Source organism: Lucilia sericata, unplaced genomic scaffold, assembly GCF_015586225.1.
Source record: "Lucilia sericata isolate MDLA Ls3-8-SP2 unplaced genomic scaffold, ASM1558622v1 Contig000650F_arrow, whole genome shotgun sequence".
Taxonomy (NCBI): domain Eukaryota; kingdom Metazoa; phylum Arthropoda; class Insecta; order Diptera; family Calliphoridae; genus Lucilia; species Lucilia sericata.
The window spans coordinates 69,736-95,513 of NW_023994656.1; the positions used below are offsets into that span (position 1 = coordinate 69,736).

The window sequence follows — 25,778 nt, forward strand, 5'->3', positions numbered from 1 at the left end:
CGTGTATGTTTAATAATCATATGTGTTGAATTCATATTATAAAACATTCAAAGAATATCATTTGATGAAAGAAAAAGTACTAAAAGTGAAATAAATTCTACCTTTGTGGAAAGTACTAATAAAAAGAGTTACATTTTCTCCTTTTGCTTAGGAATAAACTTTTTCGAGAATTATGTTTACAAAATGTTCTGTGTTTAAATCTTTATATAACAGATAAAATTCAAGCGTTTTTTTTTTAATTTTATAAAAATTGGATCAATGAATAAAATCAAATTTCCCGTTAATAGGAATACTTTAATAAATAGAAAAAGTTTTCTTAATGTGCTAAAAAAAAGTACCAAAAATAAAATTTTCTGCCATTTACACCCAAAAAGGACTGAATTTTAAAAAGTACGAAAAATAATTTTGGAAGATAAATTAGTACCAAAAAAGTACCAGACAATCATCTGCTTATTTTAAGAGTGGATACAGGTTCATTTAAAATTTTTCTTGTATCACTAATATTAGGTAAGATAATTAAGAGTCAGTCAGTAACGCTACTCTTTTATTTACTTATTAGGGTGATCGAATCGGTTTTTTCAGCTTTACCTAAATGTTTCTAAATGTTGATTAATAATAACCTTTCGAATACTTTTTAGATTACTTAAATTAAATTTTGAAGTAAATAATAATACAGCCCGTCTAAATTTTAAAAATATTGGGGTCCAGGAACTAGAGTATATTTTTCTAACACACCTTTTATTAAACTTTTTTGATTTTCCTAATGAATTAACAAATTTTATTTTTATGTAAAATTCATTGGAATAACTGTTTAATAAAATGTCTGTAATAAACCAAAAATAAACGATTTATATCTTTATGAATACGGGGGATAATCTTTTAAACTGTTAAATATCAGTTCGGGCCATGTTTTATTAATCAAATTTAAACATAAACGTTATTTGTTTTAAATTAAAATGTTCATTATCCATTTCCATTTCCTCTTTCTTTTGTTTTTACACACAGCAAAATGTTAGCATTTCTTATATTAATAAATTTCTATTCATTTAACATACATGTTAACGATATACATAATTCAAAAGTATATTAAAAGAGTATTCTTTAAAACTTACATTTTTAGCATATTCTTTTCTTTCCAAAAAATTTTTCTATATTTTCTATTGAATTAAAAAAAGATTAATATTTTTTTTTTAATTTTCTACTTATTTTCATAAAAAAACACACATTTTATTTTTCATTTTACTTATTTTCTTTAAAAACTTTACTCTTCTCTTTTGCAAAAAAAAAAAAAACTTCTTTCTCTTTAACATTGGCTCTACTATTTAAATTTTTCTCTTAACACAACACTAACACTACCACACTATGTATAAAAGCAACGAATGACCGGCCCCAACAAAAAGGAAACAACGAACGGCTTAGAAGTGACAAATAATTTTCTACAACTAAATACACTTTTTTCTTATATTAATATAAAACTTTTCGAAAAAACTTTTACACAACGACATTAAATAAAACTTATATTATATTTTTATGCAAAAATATCGAAATTTAAACAACTATTTCCTATTAAAAAATTAAATTTTCTTAAGACACTTCCACTAGACAACCGAACCGTATGAAATTTGCGCGTAAACTAAATGTGGGAGAACTAAACAGATGAACAAGTGCATAAATGAATACTAAAGAGTTGCAAAAGAGAGTATGCGTATGCAGTTTATTTGTTGTAATTTATGATTTTTAATGACAAATTGGGATTAGATGAAAAGGGGAATAGAAAAAAACATTTTTTTTATTTTTAACGAAATTTTAATATTTTAATAAGTTAAGTTATATTAAATGAATTTTTATGGATTTTGTAAAGATCCCGAGACAATCTTTGAAAATTTCATAAAAAAAAACAATTTTTTCATGCTTTGATAAATAAGCAACAACAACAACACTGCTTATTCATTGCGTTGTGTATTTTGTTTTTTTGAGTATTTCGTTTCGTATGTTTGGATGGCTGCGTGTTTCATTGCCTTGTGTATATTGTTTTTGTTTCTTGGTGTATCCAGTTTTGTATGTTTGGATGTCTGTTGGTTGGTGTTGTTGGTGTATTCAGTTTCGTATGTTTGGATGTCTGTTGGTTTCATTGCGTTGTGTATTTTGTTTTTTTTTGTGTATTTCGTTTCGTATGTTTGGATGGATCTCTGCTTGTTTTACTGCCTTGTGTATTTTGTTTTTTTTTTTTGTGTTTATTTCGTTTAGCGTTGTTGTTGTTCATTTTGTTTTGCTATTGCTATAATAATGATATATGTAGTTGGGAAAATAAAATAAATTTAAATTTTATAAAATTTTTAAAATACACTATGGTGAAGGGTATACACATAAGATTCGGCACAGCCGAATATAGCATTCTTACTTGTTATTACTACTTTCCACAAAGGTAGAATTTATTTCACTTTAAATGCTTTTTCTTTTCAAATGCTACTCTTTGTATGTTCTATAATCTGAATCCGAAAAACATGATTATTAAACATACACTGTCCTTTTTGAGAGCACTTTTTAGTACTTTTTATCTCTCAAATGGAACTTTTTGAATTTTCTAGAATATTCAACCGAGAATCATAAATTTGAACATGCGTGATCCTGACTGAATAATACTCTGTAAGTGGGGTCTTTTTGGTTTCTTTTGGATTCTCTATAATGGGGAACCGGAAAACATTACACAGGGTCGGTATTTATTGAGTGAGAATTTATTGAGATAGATTTTAGTACATTTTGTTTTTCCGATGGTACTTTCTGAAGTTTTTATGATATTGAACATAGAAATGAGTGAATGATAATCTAAAAAACTTTTAGTACTTTTTCGTTCATCAAATTATATTTTTTGAATTTTCTATAATATTGAACACAGAAACATACAATTTTTGATTGAATGAGAATCTCTAAGAGGTATTTTATAGTACATACGTTTTCCTTTTTCAAATAGCACTTCCGAAATCTTTTATAATGTGTAAGCTAAACGAATAAAATGAATAAAACAACAAAAAAATTTAATTGATTAATTGATTAACATTTTCTATAAAAGTAATAAAAATTTTGTATGTATTTAATTTTGCTTAGGGTAGCGAAGCACGAAGGTTATTCTAGTTATTTATATTTACCACAAAAAAATCATTTTTATATGAAAAACGTAAAATCGGCTGTAGATCCTTAAAGAACACTCTAATTGAGAAAATATTGTAAATTTGTGATCACTAAATATTTTCAAACAAAAATCAATTTTATATGAGACCTAAAACCGGACATTGAGAAAAGTCTGTGTCTGAGACCACTCCTATATACCACCATAAATCGATTTTTTATAGGAAAAACCTAAAATAACACTCAAATTGAGAAAATAATGTAAACTTGTGATCACTGATATTTTCAACCAATAAACGATTTTTATATAGAGATATTTAGTTATTACTTTATATCATATAAATATTAACTATTCAATATAGCAGTTAATCAGTTCACATAGAACGTGATTCTATAGAAATCATTGGATCATCTCTATTTGTTGTAACAACAACTAATCTCCTATTTGATTCGCACCGTTTTTTATTAAATTATTATTTTATTTAAATAAATACAAAAAGTAATTTTGTTTAGTTTCACTATCCATTTCCATTTCCTCTTTGTTTTGTTTTTACACACAGCAAAATGTTAACATTTCGTATATTAAGAAATTTCTATTCATTTAACATACAGGTTAACGATATACATAATTCAAAAGTATATTAAAAGAGTATTCTTTAAAACTTACATTTTTAGCATATTCTTTTCTTTCCATAAAATTTTTCTATATTTTTTATTGAATTAAAGAAGATTAATATTTTTTTTTAATTTTCTACTTATTTTCATAAAAAAACACACATTTTATTTTTCATTTTACTTATTTGCTTTAAAAACTTTACTCTTCTTTTCGCCAAAAAAAAAAAAAAAAAAAACTTTTTTCTCTTTAACATTGGCTCTACTATTTAAATTTTTCTCTTAACACAACACTAACACTACCACACTATGTATAAAAGCAACGAATGTCCGGCCCCAACAAAAAGGAAACAACGAACGGCTTAGAAATGACAAATAATTTTCTACAACTTAATACACTTTTTTCTTATATTAATATGAAACTTTTCGAAAAAACTTTTACACAACGACATTAATTAAAACTTTTATTATATTTTTATGCAAAAAAATCGAAATTTAAACAACTATTTCCTATTAAAAAATTTAATTTTCTTAAGACACTTCCACTAGACAACCGAACCGTATGAAATTTGCGCGTAAACTAAATATGGGAGAACTAAACAGATAAACAAGTGCATAAATGAATACTAAAGAGTTGCAAAAGAGAGTATGCGTATGCAGTTTATTTGTTGTAATTTATGATTTTTAATGACAAATTGGGATTAGATTAAAAGGGGAATAGAAAAAACATTATTTTTTTACTTTTAACGAAATTTTACTATTTTAATAAGTTAAGTTATTTTAAATGAATTTTTATGGATTTTGTAAAGATGAATAGTGTCCAAAACACACTAAACCCTTTCCTCCATTCAAAGCTTCGTTGAAAGCATGTGGCTTCCTTAAACTCTGGAATTGATGGTGCCTCTATTATTGTAATGCAAATCTGAAATGTAGATATGAGTTGATATCCGAGGTGTTCTTTCTTTTGGGGAAATCAAAATCACTAGACTACAATGTTCAGAGATTAGATTGCTCGAGTACTTGATGATAGTACTTGTACATAAACCGCCGTCAGCAATGTAAACAAATTGCAAGTCACAATGTGTCAGTGATGAGTCGTCTCTAGCTTACACTGTGGTTAATAAAGACCACAGTGGTCTTAGGCTGAAAGGCATGCACTAATGTGAAGAACTCTGGGAATCTGTTTATAATGAGTATAGTCAACTTTGTTTGCAAATTAGATGACTTTACTTTGTCCTTGATTATGAAAATGCCAGTTGGGGTAAATAGTTAAGTTTTTAAATATTAATTTATTTCGTAAATTTGCAAAAATGCTCCGTACAGAGTACATATTTTGAATCGATATGTTAGTTAATAAAGTATCAATATAATACTTAAAGTGTGTTCAATCCGTATCCGTAAAGACCGTCGCAACATTTTTTTTTGTATGTATGGCAACTGAACTTCAGTTGCGTTGCCAGTTTCAAAATAAGAGAATGATTTCAGTTTAGAAATGGTTTAAATCAACGAAAAACTCATTGGACGAATATTATTAATGAATAAAATGTTCATTATTTATAAAGTTGCCAAGTATTGCTTAAGAAACGTCTAGAATCCACATCATTTTGGCAACTGGCAACGCAACTGAAGTGGCAACCGAGACCAAATATGTATTAAAAAATCATAAAAAATTTTTTTCCCGGGGAATTTGTTCCCTCTTCCATACATAAAGCATGCAAAAGGGAATAAACTTCCGGGGAAATATTGTTCATAATTGGCCTGGTTGTAATGACTTATACTTAATTACTCAAGAACTACTACATACCGATTGCATAGCTTAGAAAGAGTGTAGTATTGACTTACAAATAACATTATATGTATTGGGAAATTGACATAGTAAGTACTTACCTAATTCTCTACTTGTAAGCAACGGTAAGTACTTGTCTCCAATATCATCACCGTATTAAAATAATGACTTAAAATACTATTGTTTAAGGTCGTCGATACTATTTGAAATATTCTCAAAATGTATTAATTGCTGTTCTCATTACGGAATTCTAACAGTTGAAACCCGTACAAAATAAAACGGAACAGAGGAAAAGAAAGAAGCAGTTTCCTTTTGTTTCAATGCTTTACGATCGTACCTAGGTTTTCGTAAGTTATTCACCCCTATTCTGCATTTCACTTATGTTTACGTATGCAGTTACGCTACGATTGAAAAATATGCGATCCAACAAAGAAAATGAATCGTAAGAAAAAGAAGAAGCAATTCCATTTCGTTTCATTGCTTTACGATTGTGTGTATTCTGCATTTCGTAAGTTGTTGTTTATGTGGCATAGAATCGAATCGAAATGCAGAATACGTAAGTTGCCAAACCATTCGAATTGAAATGCAGAATAGTGGTGATTATATTAGTAACGGCACGTCGAATAGAATATCAAAGTTGCCAAAATGAGAAAATTTTCGAATCGAAATGTGGAATAGAGGTTTGTAATACTGTTGCAAATTACACTTACATCTAAAATCGGTAGAGTAATTCAGCTACATTCATGTTTTAAACCTTCCTGAAGAAGAGCTATGTTTAATTAAGATATTTTTAAGTGTTCAATGCGACTAAAGAAATGGGGGCTATGGGCCGATTGTTACGTCAAAAATAATAAAACCAAATATCAACTTTTCGGCACTAAAATAACTTACAAAAAAGTAGCTACGATCGTAATGCAAATTTTTCACAATTGCAAAAAATTTAAACGAAATGGAAATGTTCTTTCTTTTTTTGGAATACTTTTTTCGATCGTTGCATTATTGAATACGGAAACGTAAACGTAATCGTAATGCATAATAAGGGGAGTATTAAATTTATTGAGAGCAATAATCAACAGCCTTGAAGTTATTATTTGTTTTTGTCAAATTGGCAACTCCACAGTCCTTCGTAACTTATATGATATCCAAATGAAAACTTAATTTATTGAATTCAAAATTTGATTTCTTGGTTTGCCTCCAGTATAGCTCTCTTTCTCTCTCTAGTTGGTTTTCAAAAAACATCTTATACAAACAATGAGATAATTTTTAAACATTATACATTGTTTTTTTAGTGTATTTAATTATTATTTGTGGCTTTTTTATAAATCAAAGTTTTTTTTTTTGTTTCATTTATTATCATCTCTATGTACGAAAGGAGGTTGTAGTTCTTCTGGCTCTTACGAAACTTGGAGTTTTGTTTGTTTTTTCCTTTTTGGTTTTTTGAAAAATCATAAAAAAGTTGAGTAAGAAATTTTAAATAAAAATTAACCTTAAACAATACATACTTTTAGTTTGTTGTTGTTAAGTATTGCAAAGGATTTGTGGTAAATTGTTTGTTTGTTTGTATTCAAGTACTTATATAAAATATATATATTTTTTAATTTATTTGTATTTTTTTTAGATAATACAATATATGAAGAAAAAAACCCAAAAATAAATACAAAAGCGAGGAAATTTTTTAGTTTTATTTAGTAGAGAAAATTTAGTAATGAAAGAAAAAGAGAAACTTAGTTTTTTACGACAAAAAGTAAGAGGAGGGAGGTGTGGTGGTGTATTTATAAAAAAAATGTATTTATTAAAAAAATATTTTGAAAAAAGAATACTCAAAGAAGAGCCATTAAAAGCTTATTTATTTATAGTTTCATTTTATAAATATTCTGTGAAAACAAAACAATTTGTTTTATAATTGAAATTTTCAATTTCAATAATTTGTTTTTCTTTATTAATAGAAAATATTAAATTGTTTTTTTTTTTTTTTTTTTTGCATTTGCTAAAGCTTTAATGGCACAAAATTATAATTAAATTAGATTTTTGTTGTAGAAAAATATCATTTTATGAATATAAAAAAAAATTAAATTAAAAAAATTTGTAAATTTTATATTAAATATTATTAAAAGAAAACAATACATAATACAAAGTAGTTTTGTTGAAATAAAGGTCATATTCGGTGAATTTTTAATTTATATTATTTTTTTTTTTTTATTTTTTAATATTTTTTTTTTATTTTTTATGTTCAAACGCATTATTTAGCAATAAATTATTTGTGTTTTTTTTTTGTTTTTTTATAATAAATTGTAATTGTTTTCACATTTTGTTTTATATTTTTTAGCATTTAGTGATTTTTAATTTTGTTTTTGTTTTGCACTAGGTCTTTAAAGTTTACAAATGATTATAAAGAATTTTTAAACTATTTTTAAATAATTATTTTAAATGATTTGATTTATAATTAATAATTATCTTTTTATTAAATTAAATAATTTATAAAACTAAACAAATTTATAATTTAAGCATTTTACAATGAAATTTTTATTTCGTATAGAATTAAGTTTAAATTTACTAAATCAAAAGCTTTACCAGAATCCTAAAACAAGGTTTTTATTTAAATGTTTAAACTTTTTGTTGTAATATTGAAGTTTTGGTTCAAAACAAGTTTACGAGTGTTTAAAATTCAACTTTAAGCTTGAGAATGTTGAATGAAATTTGCCTTTTTGTGACAAATCTTAAGCCATGCAAGAGAATCAATTAAAAAAAGAGCTAAATAACCATAAAAAATAAAAAAATACGGAATTGTTACTTAATATAACTTCAAATTATTAACTTGAACGAACAAAAAATGAGATCTACTGTCAAAATCAAAGAGCGTTTTATTAAAAAAAAGGTAAAGAATGCTGTTTTTTATATTTTAAAATAAAATTCAAACCTACAAGCTTAAAACTTGAAACTTAATCTCAGCGGACTGTTGAGTAATTCTAAACGAAAATGAAACGTTTAGATTTTTAAATAGAATTTAAAAATATCTCTTTGTTTAACCAAGAGGAAGTTTGAATTTGTCTGCCAGCAAAGTTTTAAAAGAGTAACCTCTCTAGGTTCTTAATATTTAAATAAATTTTCTTATTTTGTTCAAAAACCCCATAAAAAACAAAAGAAAACTATAAATAAATTGTGTTAATTTTTTCTAATAGAAACTTTTGTAAATTTTAATTTTTAAATAAAACGATAAAAACTAAATTATATATTTTTTTTTTACAATTAATTAAAGGTAAATTTGTTATGAATATAAAAAATAATACAATAAGTTTATTAATAAAACGACATCATCATAATCATTTGTAGACTTTTGTGGCCTAGTGTACTTTGATTATTTAAATTTATTTTATATCATACTAAATATTGTTTTTTTTTAAGTTGGTTTTTTTGCAATTTTTTCCAAATTATTACATTTTATTATTAAATTGTTTTAAGTATATGAGTGTGTGTGTGTTGATGATTGAGTGTTTCGTTTGCATGAGAATGTTTTGAATGAATGAAAGAATTTGTTGGTAGGAGAATTCTGCACGTGCTCTTCCTTAAATAGTTAAATTTATTCAAGAAAGGTTATTATTGGTTGTATAGAGGAATTTTAAATAGTGTTTACTTATGCCTCGCTTTCGCCTTTCTTAGTACTTTTTTTTAATTAATTATAAACTATTTTTTAGCAATTTTATTTTTTATGATTTTTTTTCAACTTTTTATTTAATATTTTCTTAATTTTAAATAATGTTTTATTTTATTTTCTTTTAATTAACTGTTTTTTTTTGTGTTGTATTGTTTTGTAAATTTTTATAGTTGAGCCTTTTAATTAGAAAAAATGCTTTAGAGGCTCCTTCTTCTTCTTTTACTCTCGCTCTCCATCTGACTTGTCAAATGTTTGTAGTCCTTCTTCTTTACTTCCTTACTTTTCCTTTGCATGCCTGGGGCTTCTTATCAATTTGTTTAATAAGCGGCCGCCTCTTAATCCTTTTCTTATGATCGTATTTCTGAGGGGGTAGGAGGGGTTAGATGTGTGTATTTAAAAAAAAACGAAATGTACGGGGCTTATTTTAAGTTTCTTTTCTTTAAAATTATTACTTGCTTTTGTTTTTAATTTAAATTTTTCTCTATTTTTATTAGAAGTATGGTTTTTTCATTTTTTTGTTTTCTTTTTTTTTCTAAATTACAGCTTTGTTGTAACTAATTGTATATAAATTATTTTGTTTTCTTTAGTTTTAATTTTTTTATCTTAACGCTGTTTTTATTTAGGTTTTTCATATTTTACTTTCATTCTCCAACTCTATCTCACCTTTCATCATCAAATACCACATCCATACATCTTTCTACCATTGTTTATATTTTCCTTGTAATTTATTGTTGTTGTTTGGTGTTTACTGATGATGATGACGACGACGAACGACGGTGTTGATGCTGCTGATGATGATGTGACGACGATGTTGTTCCTGATTGTTGGTTGTTGTTGTTGTTTACTGGTTTTTTATAAATTTGGATTTTTTCCCTTTATGATTTTTGTTGTTGTATTATTATCATTAGTATTTTATATAGTAATAAATGTAAATGTTCTTGTAATGTTATCTTGTCGATAATTTCTCTTAAAGGAAATAATCTGGTGTTCTTCGTGTAACATGTGGTTCTCCACGTCTGGGTGCTGGGTCGAATTGTAGGCTGGAAAAGAGAGAATGATAGAGAATTAGTTATAATTTGTAAAATGAAATGAATTTCTTGTCCTTTTAGTACACATTTTGAAATTTTTATAAAAAAATCAGCAAATTCGTAGCATTTTCAAAAATTCAAAAAAAATCTATTTCGATCGAAATTTTCTAAAAAATTAATTTTAAATTTTCAAAAAAGTTAAAAAATTTTTATATTCTAAAAACTTTCAAAAATTATTCGAATCATTTCGACATAAAAATAGCATTAAATAAAATGTTCTTAAAATCAACTTCATATATAATATTTTCCAATTCTATAAATATTTTTTAAAATACAGATAAATAATTTAAATTATTTAGCCTTTAAGTGCAATTTACGTAATTTGTTATCTAGTTTATTATAAAAGAAAACTTAAAAGTATTACACCTCTGCTTAATGAAATAATTTGAAAATGCACACGCTATAAACAAATTGATAAATAAATATTTGTGAGAAATAACGAAATTATAAACATATAAACAGATTAGATAAATAACTAACAATATAATAATAAAAATAACAAAAAAAAACTTGACGTTATAATATTTCACAACGTAAAAACAAAATTAAAACAGTATTTTTTAGAAATTTTAAATTAAAATTGAACTTTGTTTTCAAACATTTAAAAACGTGCAGGATTTAGAATTTAAGAAATGTAAATGATTTTCTAATAAAAAGGACGATTTTAAAATAGAAATCGAAAAATTTGATATGAAACGATATTTTTTTAAATTTTAAACACTTACAATGAAAATTTGAGTGAATCGTCTAATTCCATAAGAGCCGCTTGATTACCACAACGATAACAATAATTTGGCGCTGAGAAAATTGTGACAACATTACGATCATGACACCAATTATAGCCCTCCATAACCAATTGATGGGCACGTGACACCAATGTTAAACCATTTGTATTGTTAAATGTTTCTGAAATATCCTGCGGGAAAAAATAAAGAATAAAATATTAGCACTAAAGCACATAATAACTTATATACCATATTTAAACTTACTTGACCAAAGGTGTAACCAGCACCACGTGGTGAAATACCCCAGCCACCCCTATCATCGGGATCAGACCAGAGTAAATCGCACATGGGTCCCTCATGCGGCACCTCTTGTAAGCGATCCAGCGCGCGGATGTGATCCAAACTATCAATCGATGGACTTAGACCACCATGCAAACAGAAGATTTGGCCATCGACCAAAGCAGTCAACGGTAAATAGTCAAACAAGTCGGTGAAATATTTCCAAACATTTGCATTACCATATTTGCGCAGACATTCATCGTAAAAACCGTAGACCTGTGTAATCTGTCGCGATTCGTGATTGCCACGCAATATGGTAATTCTTTCGCGATAGCGTACTTTTAACGCCACCAATAGTGTAACAGTCTCCACCGAATAGTAACCACGATCGACATAATCACCCATGAACAAGTAATTTGTGTCGGGAGATTTGCCACCTATCCGGAATAGTTCCATAAGATCGTGGAATTGACCATGTACATCGCCACATACTGTAACAGGACATTTAACTTCTTGAACATTTGATTCCTTGGAAAGAATTTCCTTGGCCTAAAACGAAAAGATAATTAAAGCTCGATTATTATAAATTAATTATTTTAAACTATTACAAGTACAAAAGTTCTAATAACTAATATGAAAATCTATATTATTACATTAAAAAGATTACAAACACGTGTTTTAATAATGATTTTATTTATAAACTGTAATTTTATTATTAGTTTATAAAAACGCTGAGTAATATTGAATTGTTATAGAGCAATATTATAAATATTTGTTTGACAAAATCTTGTTTTTCTTTTGCCATTAAAATGCTTGTAATTTTACAAATCTGCAAAATTTCAAAAATGTCGAAATTATGAAATTTGGAAATATGGACCAATATAATATATAAATATAATTTCTCAAAATTTTGAAAAAGTTTCAAAATTAGGAAAACTGTTACACAAATTTTGAACTTTTTTAATTAAATATCAAATGAAAAAAAAATATTTTTTCCAACCATTTCTAAACATTACTGCATCATAAATCTCTTAAATTCATAAAATCTTTAATTAACATATTTTTCGTTTGTCTTTTATTCAAAAATGCATTTTTATTAAAATCTTTCTTCATTAGGTGGGAAATACAAACAAAATAAAAGAAAAATATACAATTTTTTGGCAAATAGTTACGGAAGACTTTTATTGTGTCATCATTAATACAACATCATCATCAACATCAACATTGCAATTTTTGTTTGTTTAAATTACACCATTCACCATAACTAACGTCTCGACTGTCTGTGATGCTACTTCTTCTTTATGATAATTTTATTTGTGTATTTGTTATACATATATTTTTTAAAATTAAATTAAATTTATATTTGTTGTTGGATTGTTGTTTTAATGATTGTGAACAATGAACGGCCCTGATGATTTTTTGTCGCCTCTATCATTTATCTAATTTTATTGTCTTTCATCTCATCTCTTTTGGCAGCTCAAAACACATTTTGTCTCTTCTATCCTCTCTCTACCTTTAAGTTATTTAGACTCTAAAGTTTTGAGTTTGTACGATAGACATTTACGTCGTCAAAGAGTATTGCCAATTTTTTTGTTTTATTTACATTTAAATGTGTCCCTTTTATTTTTTTTCTTTATGTTTGTGTGTTACACTAGTGTAATAATTGTGGACCAACAAATGATTTATTTTTAATTGTGATAAATTTAAAAATAAATATCAGTCATTACACGAACATACACACAGAGACACGCCACTAATTTTCATGTCAGCTTTAGTGCGGTACTATCTATCACTATCAAGGCAGTGGCGTTTATCATTTTATTTTCTGTTATCTTTTTCAATTTCTCTCTGTTTCGGAATTCGCAGGGAGAAAGAGATAGAGTGGGTTTTGGGGGAACAAGTTTAAGGGTTAGATTAAGTTTAATCGATTTATTTACATTTAAATGGTTTTAGGTCATTGAGTTAATTGGTTGTGAGTAGCATTGTTTAAAAATAGTTTTTTTTTTATTTTATTTTCTTCATTGATACTACTATTTACTTAGTCGTTTCATGATAATGTGCAAATGAATTCGGCATTTTGAAGACTTTGATCAAGGAAATTGTTTAAAAAAATGCAATTTTTGCGATTGCACAATCTTGTGTCTCTGGTGATATTTTATTACAAGGGAAATTGTTATTATTCGAAATTAAAAAAATTGTTTAATGATAAATAAATAAATTGTTTGTCTTTCTTTGTTTATATTTGATATGGTGTTTTATTTATTTGTAGAATGTGAATATCATTGCAAGATTACTGATTGATGGTTTTTTGCTAAGCTTGCATATCGTTTTAGTAAATTGAATAAAATTATTTAATTTTTAGTTTAAAACATCGCAATGATAAAATAAGACTAGACTATAGACTAGATTATAGACTAGACTATAGACTAGACTATAGACTAGACTATAGACCAGACTAGACTAGACTATAGACTAGACTATAGACCAGACTATAGACTAGACTATAGACTAGACTATAGACTAGACTATAGACTAGACTATAGACTAGACTATAGACCAGACTATAGACTAGACTATAGACTAGACTATATAGACTACTATAGACTAGACTATAGACTAGACTATAGACGACTATAGACTAGACTATAGACTAGACTATAGACTAGACTATAGACTAGACTATAGACTAGACTATAGACTAGACTATAGACTAGACTATAGACTAGACTATAGACTAGACTATAGACTAGACTATAGACTAGACTATAGACTAGACTATAGACTAGACTATAGACTAGACTATAGACTAGACTATAGACTAGACTATAGACTAGACTATAGACTAGACTATAGACTAGACTATAGACTAGACTATAGACTAGACTATAGACTAGACTATAGACTAGACTATAGACTAGACTATAGACTAGACTATAGACTAGACTATAGACTAGACTATAGACTAGACTATAGACTAGACTATAGACTAGACTATAGACTAGACTATAGACTAGACTATAGACTAGACTATAGACTAGACTATAGACTAGACTATAGACTAGACTATAGACTAGACTATAGACTAGACTATAGACTAGACTATAGACTAGACTATAGACTAGACTATAGACTAGACTATAGACTAGACTATAGACTAGACTATAGACTAGACTATAGACTAGACTATAGACTAGACTATAGACTAGACTATAGACTAGACTATAGACTAGACTATAGACTAGACTATAGACTAGACTATAGACTAGACTATAGACTAGACTATAGACTAGACTATAGACTAGACTATAGACTAGACTATAGACTAGACTATAGACTAGACTATAGACTAGACTATAGACTAGACTATAGACTAGACTATAGACTAGACTATAGACTAGACTAGACTAGACAATAGACTAGACTATAGACTAGACTATAGACTAGACTATAGACTAGACTATAGACTAGACTATAGACTAGACTATAGACTAGACTATAGACTAGACTAGTTTATAGACTTGACTATAAACTAGTCTATAGTCGATTGCACAAAAATTGTCCAAATGTTCATTCATTTCAAGTAATTTTCATTTAAGAATTCCACAGTGTATTATCTTAAAACAAAAATTTTGCACTTTCGCCAAAAGAAACAAAATTCTGACATGAAACATACACTCACACCTTTATTATTTAAAAAATTTTTTGCATTGTAAACAAAACAAATCTTTAATGTAATTATAATGATGGTTGTTGGTTGGTGAACATGAAAATTACAACAACAGCCATTTGATAATATCTTTTGGATGTTGTTGTCTGTCGATGGTTGTGCTTTCTTTTTCTATAATAATTTACTAAACATGCAATCAAATTATTTTGCTTGAAGAAAGTTTTGTGACAGCAATAAACTTAAAGAGAAATATTAATATAAATAATATACATACATAATAAATAGTCATAATAAATAACTAATAAATAATGTTTAAATAATTTACAATTCAAGAAAGTAAACTCTTTTTCCTCCTGCCAGACATCAAGCTCTTCCAAGACAATTACAACGGAAATCGATTGATTGTGGATTTCATGTCATGTTTAAGTCATAGATTTTGGCTAAAGTTGTAGTTGTATGTACACATGCATTTTAAATTTCTGTTTTAATGGGTTTACGGAAAAAATACAAACATGTTGTATTTTGAAGACCCAACTACAGTATTGGCCTTAAAATTTAAACGCCAGTTAAACACTTAAAATTTGTGTTGAATTACTTAAGTATTTCTATAGCTTAAGCCGTTAACTGTTTATTTCATTTTTTTGGAGACTCACGTGATCAATGTATGCAGTCAAGCAAGCACAAGACTTGTAAATGTAAATTTTTATTTTACTCTGTAACACTAGTCAAAAAAAGTTGTGTCATTTTTTTTTTGGTGTGTTTATAACTCACGATTTATTTATTTATTCTCATGGTCTATCTAGTAGTTTTTTCCTTGTATATTATTTTTATTATGTAGTAAGAGTGAAGGTAGACAGCGATGTCGTCGTTTTTTTGTTAATATGTTTAGCAGAGGTTATTGAACTTCAAAAACAAAATTATTTATACGAAATTATGATGAGATCTTGTGATAAAAATATTTCTAAATATTTTCAATTTGTAAAAAAGAAAATTTTTAATATATAATTTGATATTAATTGCTTACGTACAATTGCCAAATTAAAAAGTCATTATAAGAGCAAAAAGAGTATTATTTTATCAAGAAAGCAGAAAAAAAGTTAATTTGCACTTGAGAATTAAAAAGAAAATAAGAATACATTTCTGACGCAATTTCTGATGATGTTCGGTGATATAATAAAATACATTTATATTAATTTATTTTTATATATAAAAATTCATTCATATTTTTATTATGCAAGAAAGAATTGGATTAAGAAAATATTTAATTCTTTTATAAAAATAACTTATTTTTAAATTTTTTTAATTTTTGGTAATATTATAAATGTAAAATATTTATGTGAAATGGTTTTGTAAAAAATGCTTTTTAGCGAACAGCTTTCAAAATAATGTTTAAAAAGATTTTAAGCTACTATTAAAAGCAATTACGCTTTTTTAAAAAAGCTTTTAAGGTATGTATTTAGATAAAACTTTTTTAAAAGAGCTTTTCCTTGTTGTTCTTAAAGCTTAAAGCTTTTATAAAAAGTTTTTGATCTTAAAAAAAAAGCTTTTTTTGTAAAAAAAAAATGTAAAGTACCAAAGAGCTTTTTTATGAATTTTTTTATCTTTCGAGCTTTTTCATTGAACAAATTCTTAACGTTTTTTACAAAAATTGTTCTTTTAGAAAGCTTTTTATAGGAGATATGTTTTCTAGAATCTCCTCAAATTCTCAATCACAAAAGCTTATAAAGTTTATACCGAGCAATTTTCAATCACAAAAGCTTATAAAGTTTTTATGGACCATACTTTTTTGGTGAAAAAGGTTAAGATTTTTAAAACTGCCTTAAAGCTTACTTTTTTGGTGAAAAAGGTTAAGATTTTTAAAACTGCCTTAAAGCTTTCTCGATGAAGGAAAAATTTAGCGTTCTTTAGAACAAAATTTTTGTTTTGCTGGAAATTTTAAGAAATACAAATAAAATGTGTTATTTCCATAGAATTATTAGCAATTTATATTAAAAGCTTTATTGTTTACATACACTATAATATTAAAAAATATGCAATCACTCTTCTTCAAAATGTTTTTATTGTTTTCGAAAATAAAAACAAACAACTTTTTATAAATAAGTATAAATAATAAATTGAGAATGTGATGCAATATAATCGATAAAAAAAATCGATAATTATTTCCAGAAAAACAATAATCTAACAGCCACTATTATTGGTACTCAAAATTCTTTTCAGACATATTTTGAAACAAATTTTTTTTAAATTTTCTTTACAAAGGGGACTTGGATATTTCTCAATAACTTAAAACCTCAATGAGTCATTCTTACGAATATGATTTCAATATAGTAATAAAAATAATTCCAATTTTTTGTAAAATATTTTGTTATCAAACAAAAAAAGGAATTTAAAAACGATTTAAAGAAATAAACAAAACTTCACAACAAACTTCTTTTTTAAATTGGCTAAAACAAATTTATCAATATTAACAAAACAAATGAATGAAATAAAAAATAAAATAAAACTCAGCGCTGTACATACGTAATAAACGTGAGTCATTTAATTAAATAAAAACAATATATTTCAAAGAGAACTACCTAAGTAATAGAATAAAAACGAAAAGCTAGAAAGCCCTGCAAACATGTACATATGTATGTATACTAACTAACCAAGTAAATAATATAAACAAAAGAAAATTATGACGAATTAATAATGAAACCTTGAAAATTTCAAATGGCACCATAGACCAAACCTATAAAACTAGTACAACTATAACGCCGTATGGTCTGGTCTACCCCAAATGTATAACAATATCATCATACCCAAAAGGAAAGTTGTAGTCTTGAATTTAAATATTGTATAATACGTAATACTTTTCAATACAGAATTTTTTGTTTTATAATTGTTAACGTTGGCTTTAACGTATGTAAAACATTCATTCATTTGTCCGTTTCTTACTGTTATTCCAGCTTACGTTTGTTGAGTTTCATTCATAAATTCTTTATTTACTACGCAAAAATCCAACCCACATATGAGGAAAATATAAATATAAATTCATAAGACAACAGACTCAACTCACAACAAAAAGATAAACAAAAAAAAACTTTTTTTAGCAAATATGTATACGCAGGAAGAAAAAACAACAAAAATATTTATGTTTTTAAATTGTTTCTGTTAAGAAAATAAAATGAAAAAGTTTTTATACACATTCGTGTTTAAAAGGCATTAATAAGCAGCAAAGGTCTTTCCTTAAATTATATTATTTTCAATTTCAATACATAGTCCATGTAGTTATAAACGAAAATACGACTGTGACAACAATAATACTTCTATATCAAGAATCTAGAATGAGTCATCAATTTTAAGTTTCATTTAGTTTGAAACTACAAACTAAATAATTGAAAGAAAGAAAGTTTTGTTTGAACTCATTAGGGATAAACTTCCATACAAAATTTTCATTATTAAGTATTTCTAGTGCCAAAGTGAAAATGAAAATAAAATTGATTTCAATTCAGCGTAGGAAGTGTTTATGTTTTGTTTTTCAGGTGTGTCTCTTAAAATAGAAGTGATTGCTGTAGACTTAAGAAAAAAAACTTTGGTTTTGCAAATTCTTTTAATATTTAACAGCTAAACCAAACGATTTCAAGGTTAACTTCCCTAGTCCTTGTGGGCGAGTGTAAAATTTTGTATTTACTTTTAAATATGTAATTAACTAGATTTATTTAAACCTTGTTTAATGTGGTAAAAAAAATACGGGGACAGAAAGTAGTATTTATTTAATAAACTACAACAATAATAATTAGTTATGTACATTTATTAAAATTTATATACAAAACAGAGTTGTCAATGTAATTAGCACTTAATAGATAAACAATTTACAAATTTAGCTGTTCAATTCAATTTTCAATACGAAATTTATGGCAACATTTCTAGAATACTCTCCTATTTCATTTAATATCTATTAAAAAGTAATCTAAGGAATGAAAGAAAAGCGATTGCAATAAAAACCTTTATCTGCTAGGTATTGTAAAAACAAATTTAGTTTGTGTTTACTTTTTTATTATTTAATCTAAAAACACTTAAATTTTTATATTTTCACTTGAAATTTGTTTTGTTTATTTTATTTATTGTCTGTATCTCTTTTTTTTACATAATGCAAGCAAGGTCATTTAGAATTAGTTTGTACTTTTATATATATTTTTTACATTGCACTATGGTTTAGATTATTTTAATGCGGGTTTTATATTCAAAAAGTTTAAATTAATGAAAAATTTAATTTGTTTTTGAAAACAGAAATTTCTAAACAACGAGTTAGTCATTTTAATTAGTTTCCTTTGATAAAATTTTTAGACAAAAGTTTGTAATTTGATTTTAGTTGGTTGAAATTGTAAGAAACACTTGAATTGTTTTGTAAACTTTATATGACGCATTTATAAAGTTTTAAATTGCCTTTTTGTTTAAAATAGCAAAATAATTGAGAATGAAAACATCTATATACTGTTCACATTTTTTACACATCTACTTCTTATTCTGAAGTATTTTTAGAAATTTTTTCATACCTATTCATTTTTTGTTTCCTAAGTCTTTTTTAATTCTGGGTGATTCTATATTTTCTCTGAGGAATGTCAGGAAGAACGAGGAGAGCGCCCAAAAATGTGCGTAACAATGGTAGATCTGGCAAATCTGATGTCGGTAGCGGCATCATATTTCGTCCAACTGGACTTAATCCAGTAGCGCAATTTTTAGATTGGATTCCGTATTGAGGAATCCCCGAAATAAAAATTACTTTGCTCTTCCAATAACAACAATCTCACAAACAAAATCTTTAATGAAATTTTGAATTTTTGCTAAAATTTTATAAAATTTTGATTGATTCCCAAAAAATTGTTTAATTTTTATTTATAGTCAAAAATTAAATTTTGAAATTTAGCAAAAGTTTAGAGTGTGTTTATGAAATTGAAAATAATTTTGAAATATTTATCCATTTATCAATGGTAGATTTCATTTGACTTAATAAAAATTTGTTTTAAATAATTTTCAACTTATGTTTTGGAAATAACATAAAAACAATTACATAATAATAAATAAATTTTACAATACATACATAACAAAATTAGACTACAAATAAAACTTATGTCTGATTAGCTCTCTTCTGTTTCAGCAAGTATTTTGCTAAAATATTTATAATTCTCGACACCAACTTAACGGTGTCAATTGTATAAAAATTGATACACACTCAAGTATGACTGTCGCCTTAATGATAAATTGATAAAGAAGAATAAAATAAAAATGAAATAAAAACAGGGCACACAAAAGATAAAATAATAAAATAAAAAACAAAAATAATGTGATAGTAGACATAACAAAAACAAATAAAAAACAATAAACACAGCATTAATAATACAAAACATCTTCATAAAACAATTCTTTAACAAATTTGCACAAGTCATCAAAACATTAAACTTTTAAAATTATGAAAAATAAAATAAAAACAAAATTGGTAAATAATACAAAATGAAATATTTAAATTTTTTTTTGTTAATTTACAACGTAACGATTGTTAGTTATTCCATCGAAATTATTGCAAATTTGTTATAATAAATAATGAAATATAACAACAAATACTCCTACATTATGTTAATTAATAAATGGTTTTAATAATGAAAAAACTCTTAAAATGGACTATGTTCATGTTTAGTTGTTTTATATTTAGACCGCTAGTTTCCGCTTGAGTGTAAGCAAGTTATTTTATCTCTTCAGTTTAAAATTAGTTGTATGCTCTTTTTTCCAACTATTTTATGCCAAAACAGTTTATCAATATTATAAACTCTAAAACTAATATTAAACTGACAAAGTGTAGTGTATTTTACACTGATAGTATTAGAATTTATAAATTTAAACTTGAAAACAAAAATCTAAGGAAAATCTTTAAAATTATTCAATAAATTCGACAATATTTTTTGTTTACAAAATCGAAAAATAAAGAGTAAACAAAAAAAGTAAGACCTTCTGTTAAATATACTTGAGGAAGAAAAGAAAAAGTAAAATATCTAAAAAGAATATCTCCCCTTTTTTTTTAAGCAGACATCACAACAGCAGCCTCAATATATGATGGTGCCAGATAAATATTAAATAAAAATGGGTAAAAAATAAAACATCTACATAAAATGACTGACTCATGCATACATAGGCTGTTTTAAATAACAAAAAAATATATACAAGTAATTATTTATATTACATACAGATTTTGTTCTAAAATTCTCTATGTGCTCATTCCTGTTTTTCAATCAAATATTTTAACAATTAAAAAATAATGTTTGTTCTGTTCAATCTAAATTTAGTTAAATGTTTATTTCTTCTAAAAAGTATAACAAAATTAGGACCTCACTTTATTATCTCTACTAGTGAATATTTAGCCATTCATGTTGTCTGTTTTGATTTATATAGAAATAAATATACAGAACAGCAGTGATATAGACAAATTTTGTATATGAAAGAATAGGCATATCTGTATATATTTGTATATATTTTAAATAAATATGTATGTACGTCAGCAAAACAACAGTGCAAAAGTTTAAAATATATTTATTTTGATACATTTTAATGTTGGTATTTATATTTAGAAAATTGTTTTCAGTTTTTCTTTGCTTACAAAAACATACATATTCAAATTTTACTTTTTTCATTCATTTTCGATTTTCGGTATTTCTGGTTGTATTGAAATACATTTCCGTTTTCCTGTTCATTATTTAAATTTGTTGTTTTGTGTTATTTTACAAAATTATATGTAATATATTTTAGGCATTTGTTAAAACTTATTTAAAAAATATATTTCGCAATTGTTTTCATTAATGATTTAAATGTCAAATTACCAAAACAAAACCCTTCAGTGAATTGTTAAAAAAAAAAAACACAAGATAATTAAAATTGTATTTTCATATATAATTTAGTTTGGTTTTAAAGGAAATGCGTTGTTAATCTGGATGCATAATTCCCTTTGTTGTAATAGAAATTTAATGACTCTTGATTTTACCTTAAACAATAGAGTTATTAAGTCAGCCTTAGGTTTGCATTTCATCCAACTTTAAAACCCAATTTTAACGAATTAGAGCCAGGAGGAAACCTAGAGATTAAATTTTCTACAAATAAGTTTTATGGATTACAAATTTATTCAATAATCTGATCATTCAATCGTACTCAGTCTTATTAAACGAATTATATGGAAACGAAAATATACCTACATGTTTTGAAATTTAACTTTTATTACAAATGAAAAATAAAATCTTGGGACAGACATGTCTTAATCGACTTTAGAAAGTGATTCTAAATCGATCGGTATCTTATAATGGGAGAGTACTCCATTATAGTGGTGTAGGGTATAAAAATGACTAATGCAAGAACCTTTTTAGGATAACCATTTTAACCTTAACTTCAAAATGTTTCAACCTAAAGTATGAACAATGATGAGATACTTTCGCAAATTTATTTAAACATTTTATATCTACCTGAAATATTGTATAAACAGGTTTTTTTTGGAAACTACATACTACAAAAGTTCCTAGGTGTATGTGTATGTAAAAAATATAAAAAAACACACAAAAAAGGCTGATGGCACTTTTGTCAAAAGATGCAGCAGTAACGGCCAAAAGAATGTTTAAAAAGTCTGGATAGTACATACAAACACAAATACCTAAAACCGGTCTAAAGGAGATTCTTAATTATTAATATCTACTACAACAACCTAAACCAGTTTAATTAAAACAGAATTGAAAGACAGACAGACCTGAACGACCTGAAGGTTGTTTGTAAGAAAAGTCTGACAAAAATTATGGAGAGTATAAAAGGGGAAAAGAAAAATTTCATGAAATTGCAACATTTGTTGCAATTTACCACAGAAAGGGAAGTTTTTTTACATTTGCCAACTGTTTTACATTTATAAGAACACACAATATTTGAAATGAACATATTTTCAGAAAATGGCTACTTAAAAAACATAACCTTACATTTTTTTTTAGCAAGTTGTTAAAGAAAAACAGCAAAACAAATATTCTACAATGCAAGAACTCTCGAAATATCTGAATACACCTTTAAAATTATTTAGCTTTTAATATTTTTAAACAAAAAATTTCCAAAAACATAAATTAAACTTATTATTTATTTATATTTTGATTTTTATTCTATATTTTTAAATAAAAATGAACGCATCATATAAAAATTAACATACTTTCGTCAACTTTTCTCTTATTAAAGAGAATTTTCAAAAATAATTTCTCAACCCAGCAATTTTTGCTGAGTTCGACACACAAACACGAATAAATACAAGAGAAATAGCAAATAAACACACGCAAACACTATATAATTTCATATTTTTTCCAATTTTACACATAATGTCTTCTCTGTTATTCTTATGCGAAATTACCAAAACATTCAAGTATTTTCAAATTACAAAACAGGGAGAGTCTTAATGGAAAATGGCTGACTTGCTGCTTAAAAAAACAACAAACAAACCAAAACAAAGATGACACTAACTTGCTCTCATCACCTTTACACATATTAAGATAACACAACAGAAAGAGTACGATATATTTCTACTCCATCACAAACACTCAATATGTGCAAAAAAGTTCACGACAAAAAATTTCTTCACTTTTTTCCAACATTTTTTTTTTTGCATGTGATAAAATATTTTAATAAAACTTTTTCACTGTTTGTAATTTTGTTTTTTTGTGTTAAAACTTTTATTTTTGTTGGGTATACATACCTTTTCGCACAAAGTTCTAACTTGTGCTTCTGTCAATTGATTGCATTCATTCAATTGTTCAATCCATTGATCCAGATCTTTTGTTGTTGCTTTATCCTCCATTGCAGTTGAAGTAGAGGAAAAAGTCTCGTCAATCTTTGTCGATTCAATTTTGACGGCTTTTTTTAACACAGAGGGGCGAAAGAAAATTTATATAATCCACAAAAAGTTGGGACTATAAGTTCGTTTTAGGTTTTTTTCTTAATTGTATTCGATTTTATTTCTTTTATCCCGTTCTTTTTATCTATGGGCGTTGTAAAGAAATTTGCAAAATTTTCGATAAGAAAATAGAAAAATGCAAATTTCAGCAACAACGTCTAAAATTAGTTTAATGAATAAAAAACACGATAAATGTCTTAAAAAAACGATACGAACGAGTGAAAAAACGACGAACGACTGACTGAGTGCTTCACTATTTTTCTTTTCACAGCAATTTAAATAGTGATGCTATATTAATGCCGTATATTTATCTCTTTTTAACTTGTGGCCAAATGCTTAATACTTGTTAACTATTGAAAAAAATACTTTATATGTTGTTACTCTTTTAATTTTCGTTTTGAACATGAATTATTTTGTAAATTATTTCTTAATTTATTATTATTACAATTAACTTGTTTTTATTTCGTTTAATAATATAATTTATGCATATAAATAATTTGTATTAGTAAATTTAAATTTAATTTTCGCAGTTTTATTTTCGAAGACTGATAAAAAGTTAAATTCTTTTATTATACGATGACAAATTAAAATGCCGTGCAGAACCCTGCGACGACAGTTATTAACGGAGGCGGCGGTTGACACTAAAAATTTCGGCAGCGGCTTAAAGTTGTATTTACTGAGCTGGCTGAGTTTTCAAAAGTTTGTTATAATTTTCAGGGACAGAAAATAATGATTATTTTTATAAATTTGATCGAATAACGTAATGATTTTTTATTTTGTAAGTTTTATTTAAAAAACTTATTTTTGATTATTATTTTTTTAATTTTATAATTATTTTTTAAGTGTTATTTTGTGTTCAAATCATAACAATTATCTTTGAGTTTATTTATTATTATTTTTTTTTTCATTCAATAATAGAAATCAATTTTAAATTTTATTTTGAAAAATAAAGTTTAGTCATTAGTTTTCTTTTCTAATATGTTTTTAACGTTTATGAAAACAAGTTCAAATCTTTTAATTTTTCCAAACATTTCTAACACATTCAAAACCACTTATTAAATTGGATTTTGTTTCTGTTTTTATTTTTTTTTGACAACTTTGACATGTTATTTAACTGAATATTATAAAGCAACGGTTCCCAAATGGGGGTCCGCGGACCCCTAGTGGTCCGTAGTAAGATCCTAGGGGGTCCGCGAAGACGAACGAAAAAAACCATGAATAAACAATATTCTGCTTTTATATGTATGTACAAATATCTCCAATTTTTGTGCAATAATCCCAAATTTTTTGGTGACTTTTTGAATTTTATTTTTTCGGTTGTTTATCAGGAAGAAGCTAGGCCCTACAAATTTATTGTATATCTTTTATAAAGTAAAGTACTGCGTGATTTGTAATTTTTATTTTCTGTATATGTAGTATATGTACTGAAATAATGGTTTTTATTTCAGACAAATAACACTCTGCCTTACAATTAAATTAGGGATACAGGTATTCCGGAGTATGAAGTTCAATTCAAAGACAGGCTTATTACAGATTTAAGTTTATCAAATTGTAAGCAAAATTATATATTTCCAAAACAGAGGTGACTCTTTATGCATCTCTTTATAAATATTCCAATCCGATGTGATACACAGATTTTAACTTGATTTTGTCGACCAATACATATTATTAAATTAACATCAGAAAATCCATAGCGTTTCGCGTAAATATGTAGCCAAAAACCATGAAGTAAAATAATTCGTTGGTATTTTAAAATTCAAATTTAAGTTCCAAATTCACAGTACTTTAACAAAGAGTTCAAATTATATATTATGCAGATAACGCATTCCGCAACAACATAAAAGAAGTCCAACTTTCTTATATTATTTTCCCGAAAACTTAGCTCACTTACTCAGTTCACCCTTT

At 26.0% G+C, this 25,778-nt stretch overlaps 1 protein-coding gene across 1 annotated transcript; it reads right to left on the reverse strand.

The window, feature by feature from the left end:
* Positions 1-8,627: 8,627 nt before the first annotated feature.
* LOC119607042 (serine/threonine-protein phosphatase PP2A) lies at positions 8,628-24,511 on the reverse strand. The gene is made up of 4 exons (XM_037960772.1): positions 23,676-24,511; positions 11,254-11,817; positions 10,990-11,180; positions 8,628-10,216 (listed from the first exon to the last, which is right to left on the reverse strand). The coding sequence occupies exons 1-4, from the start codon at positions 23,775-23,777 to the stop codon at positions 10,144-10,146; spliced, it is 930 nt and encodes a 309-aa protein (XP_037816700.1). The 5' UTR covers positions 23,778-24,511; the 3' UTR covers positions 8,628-10,143.
* Positions 24,512-25,778: the final 1,267 nt, after the last annotated feature.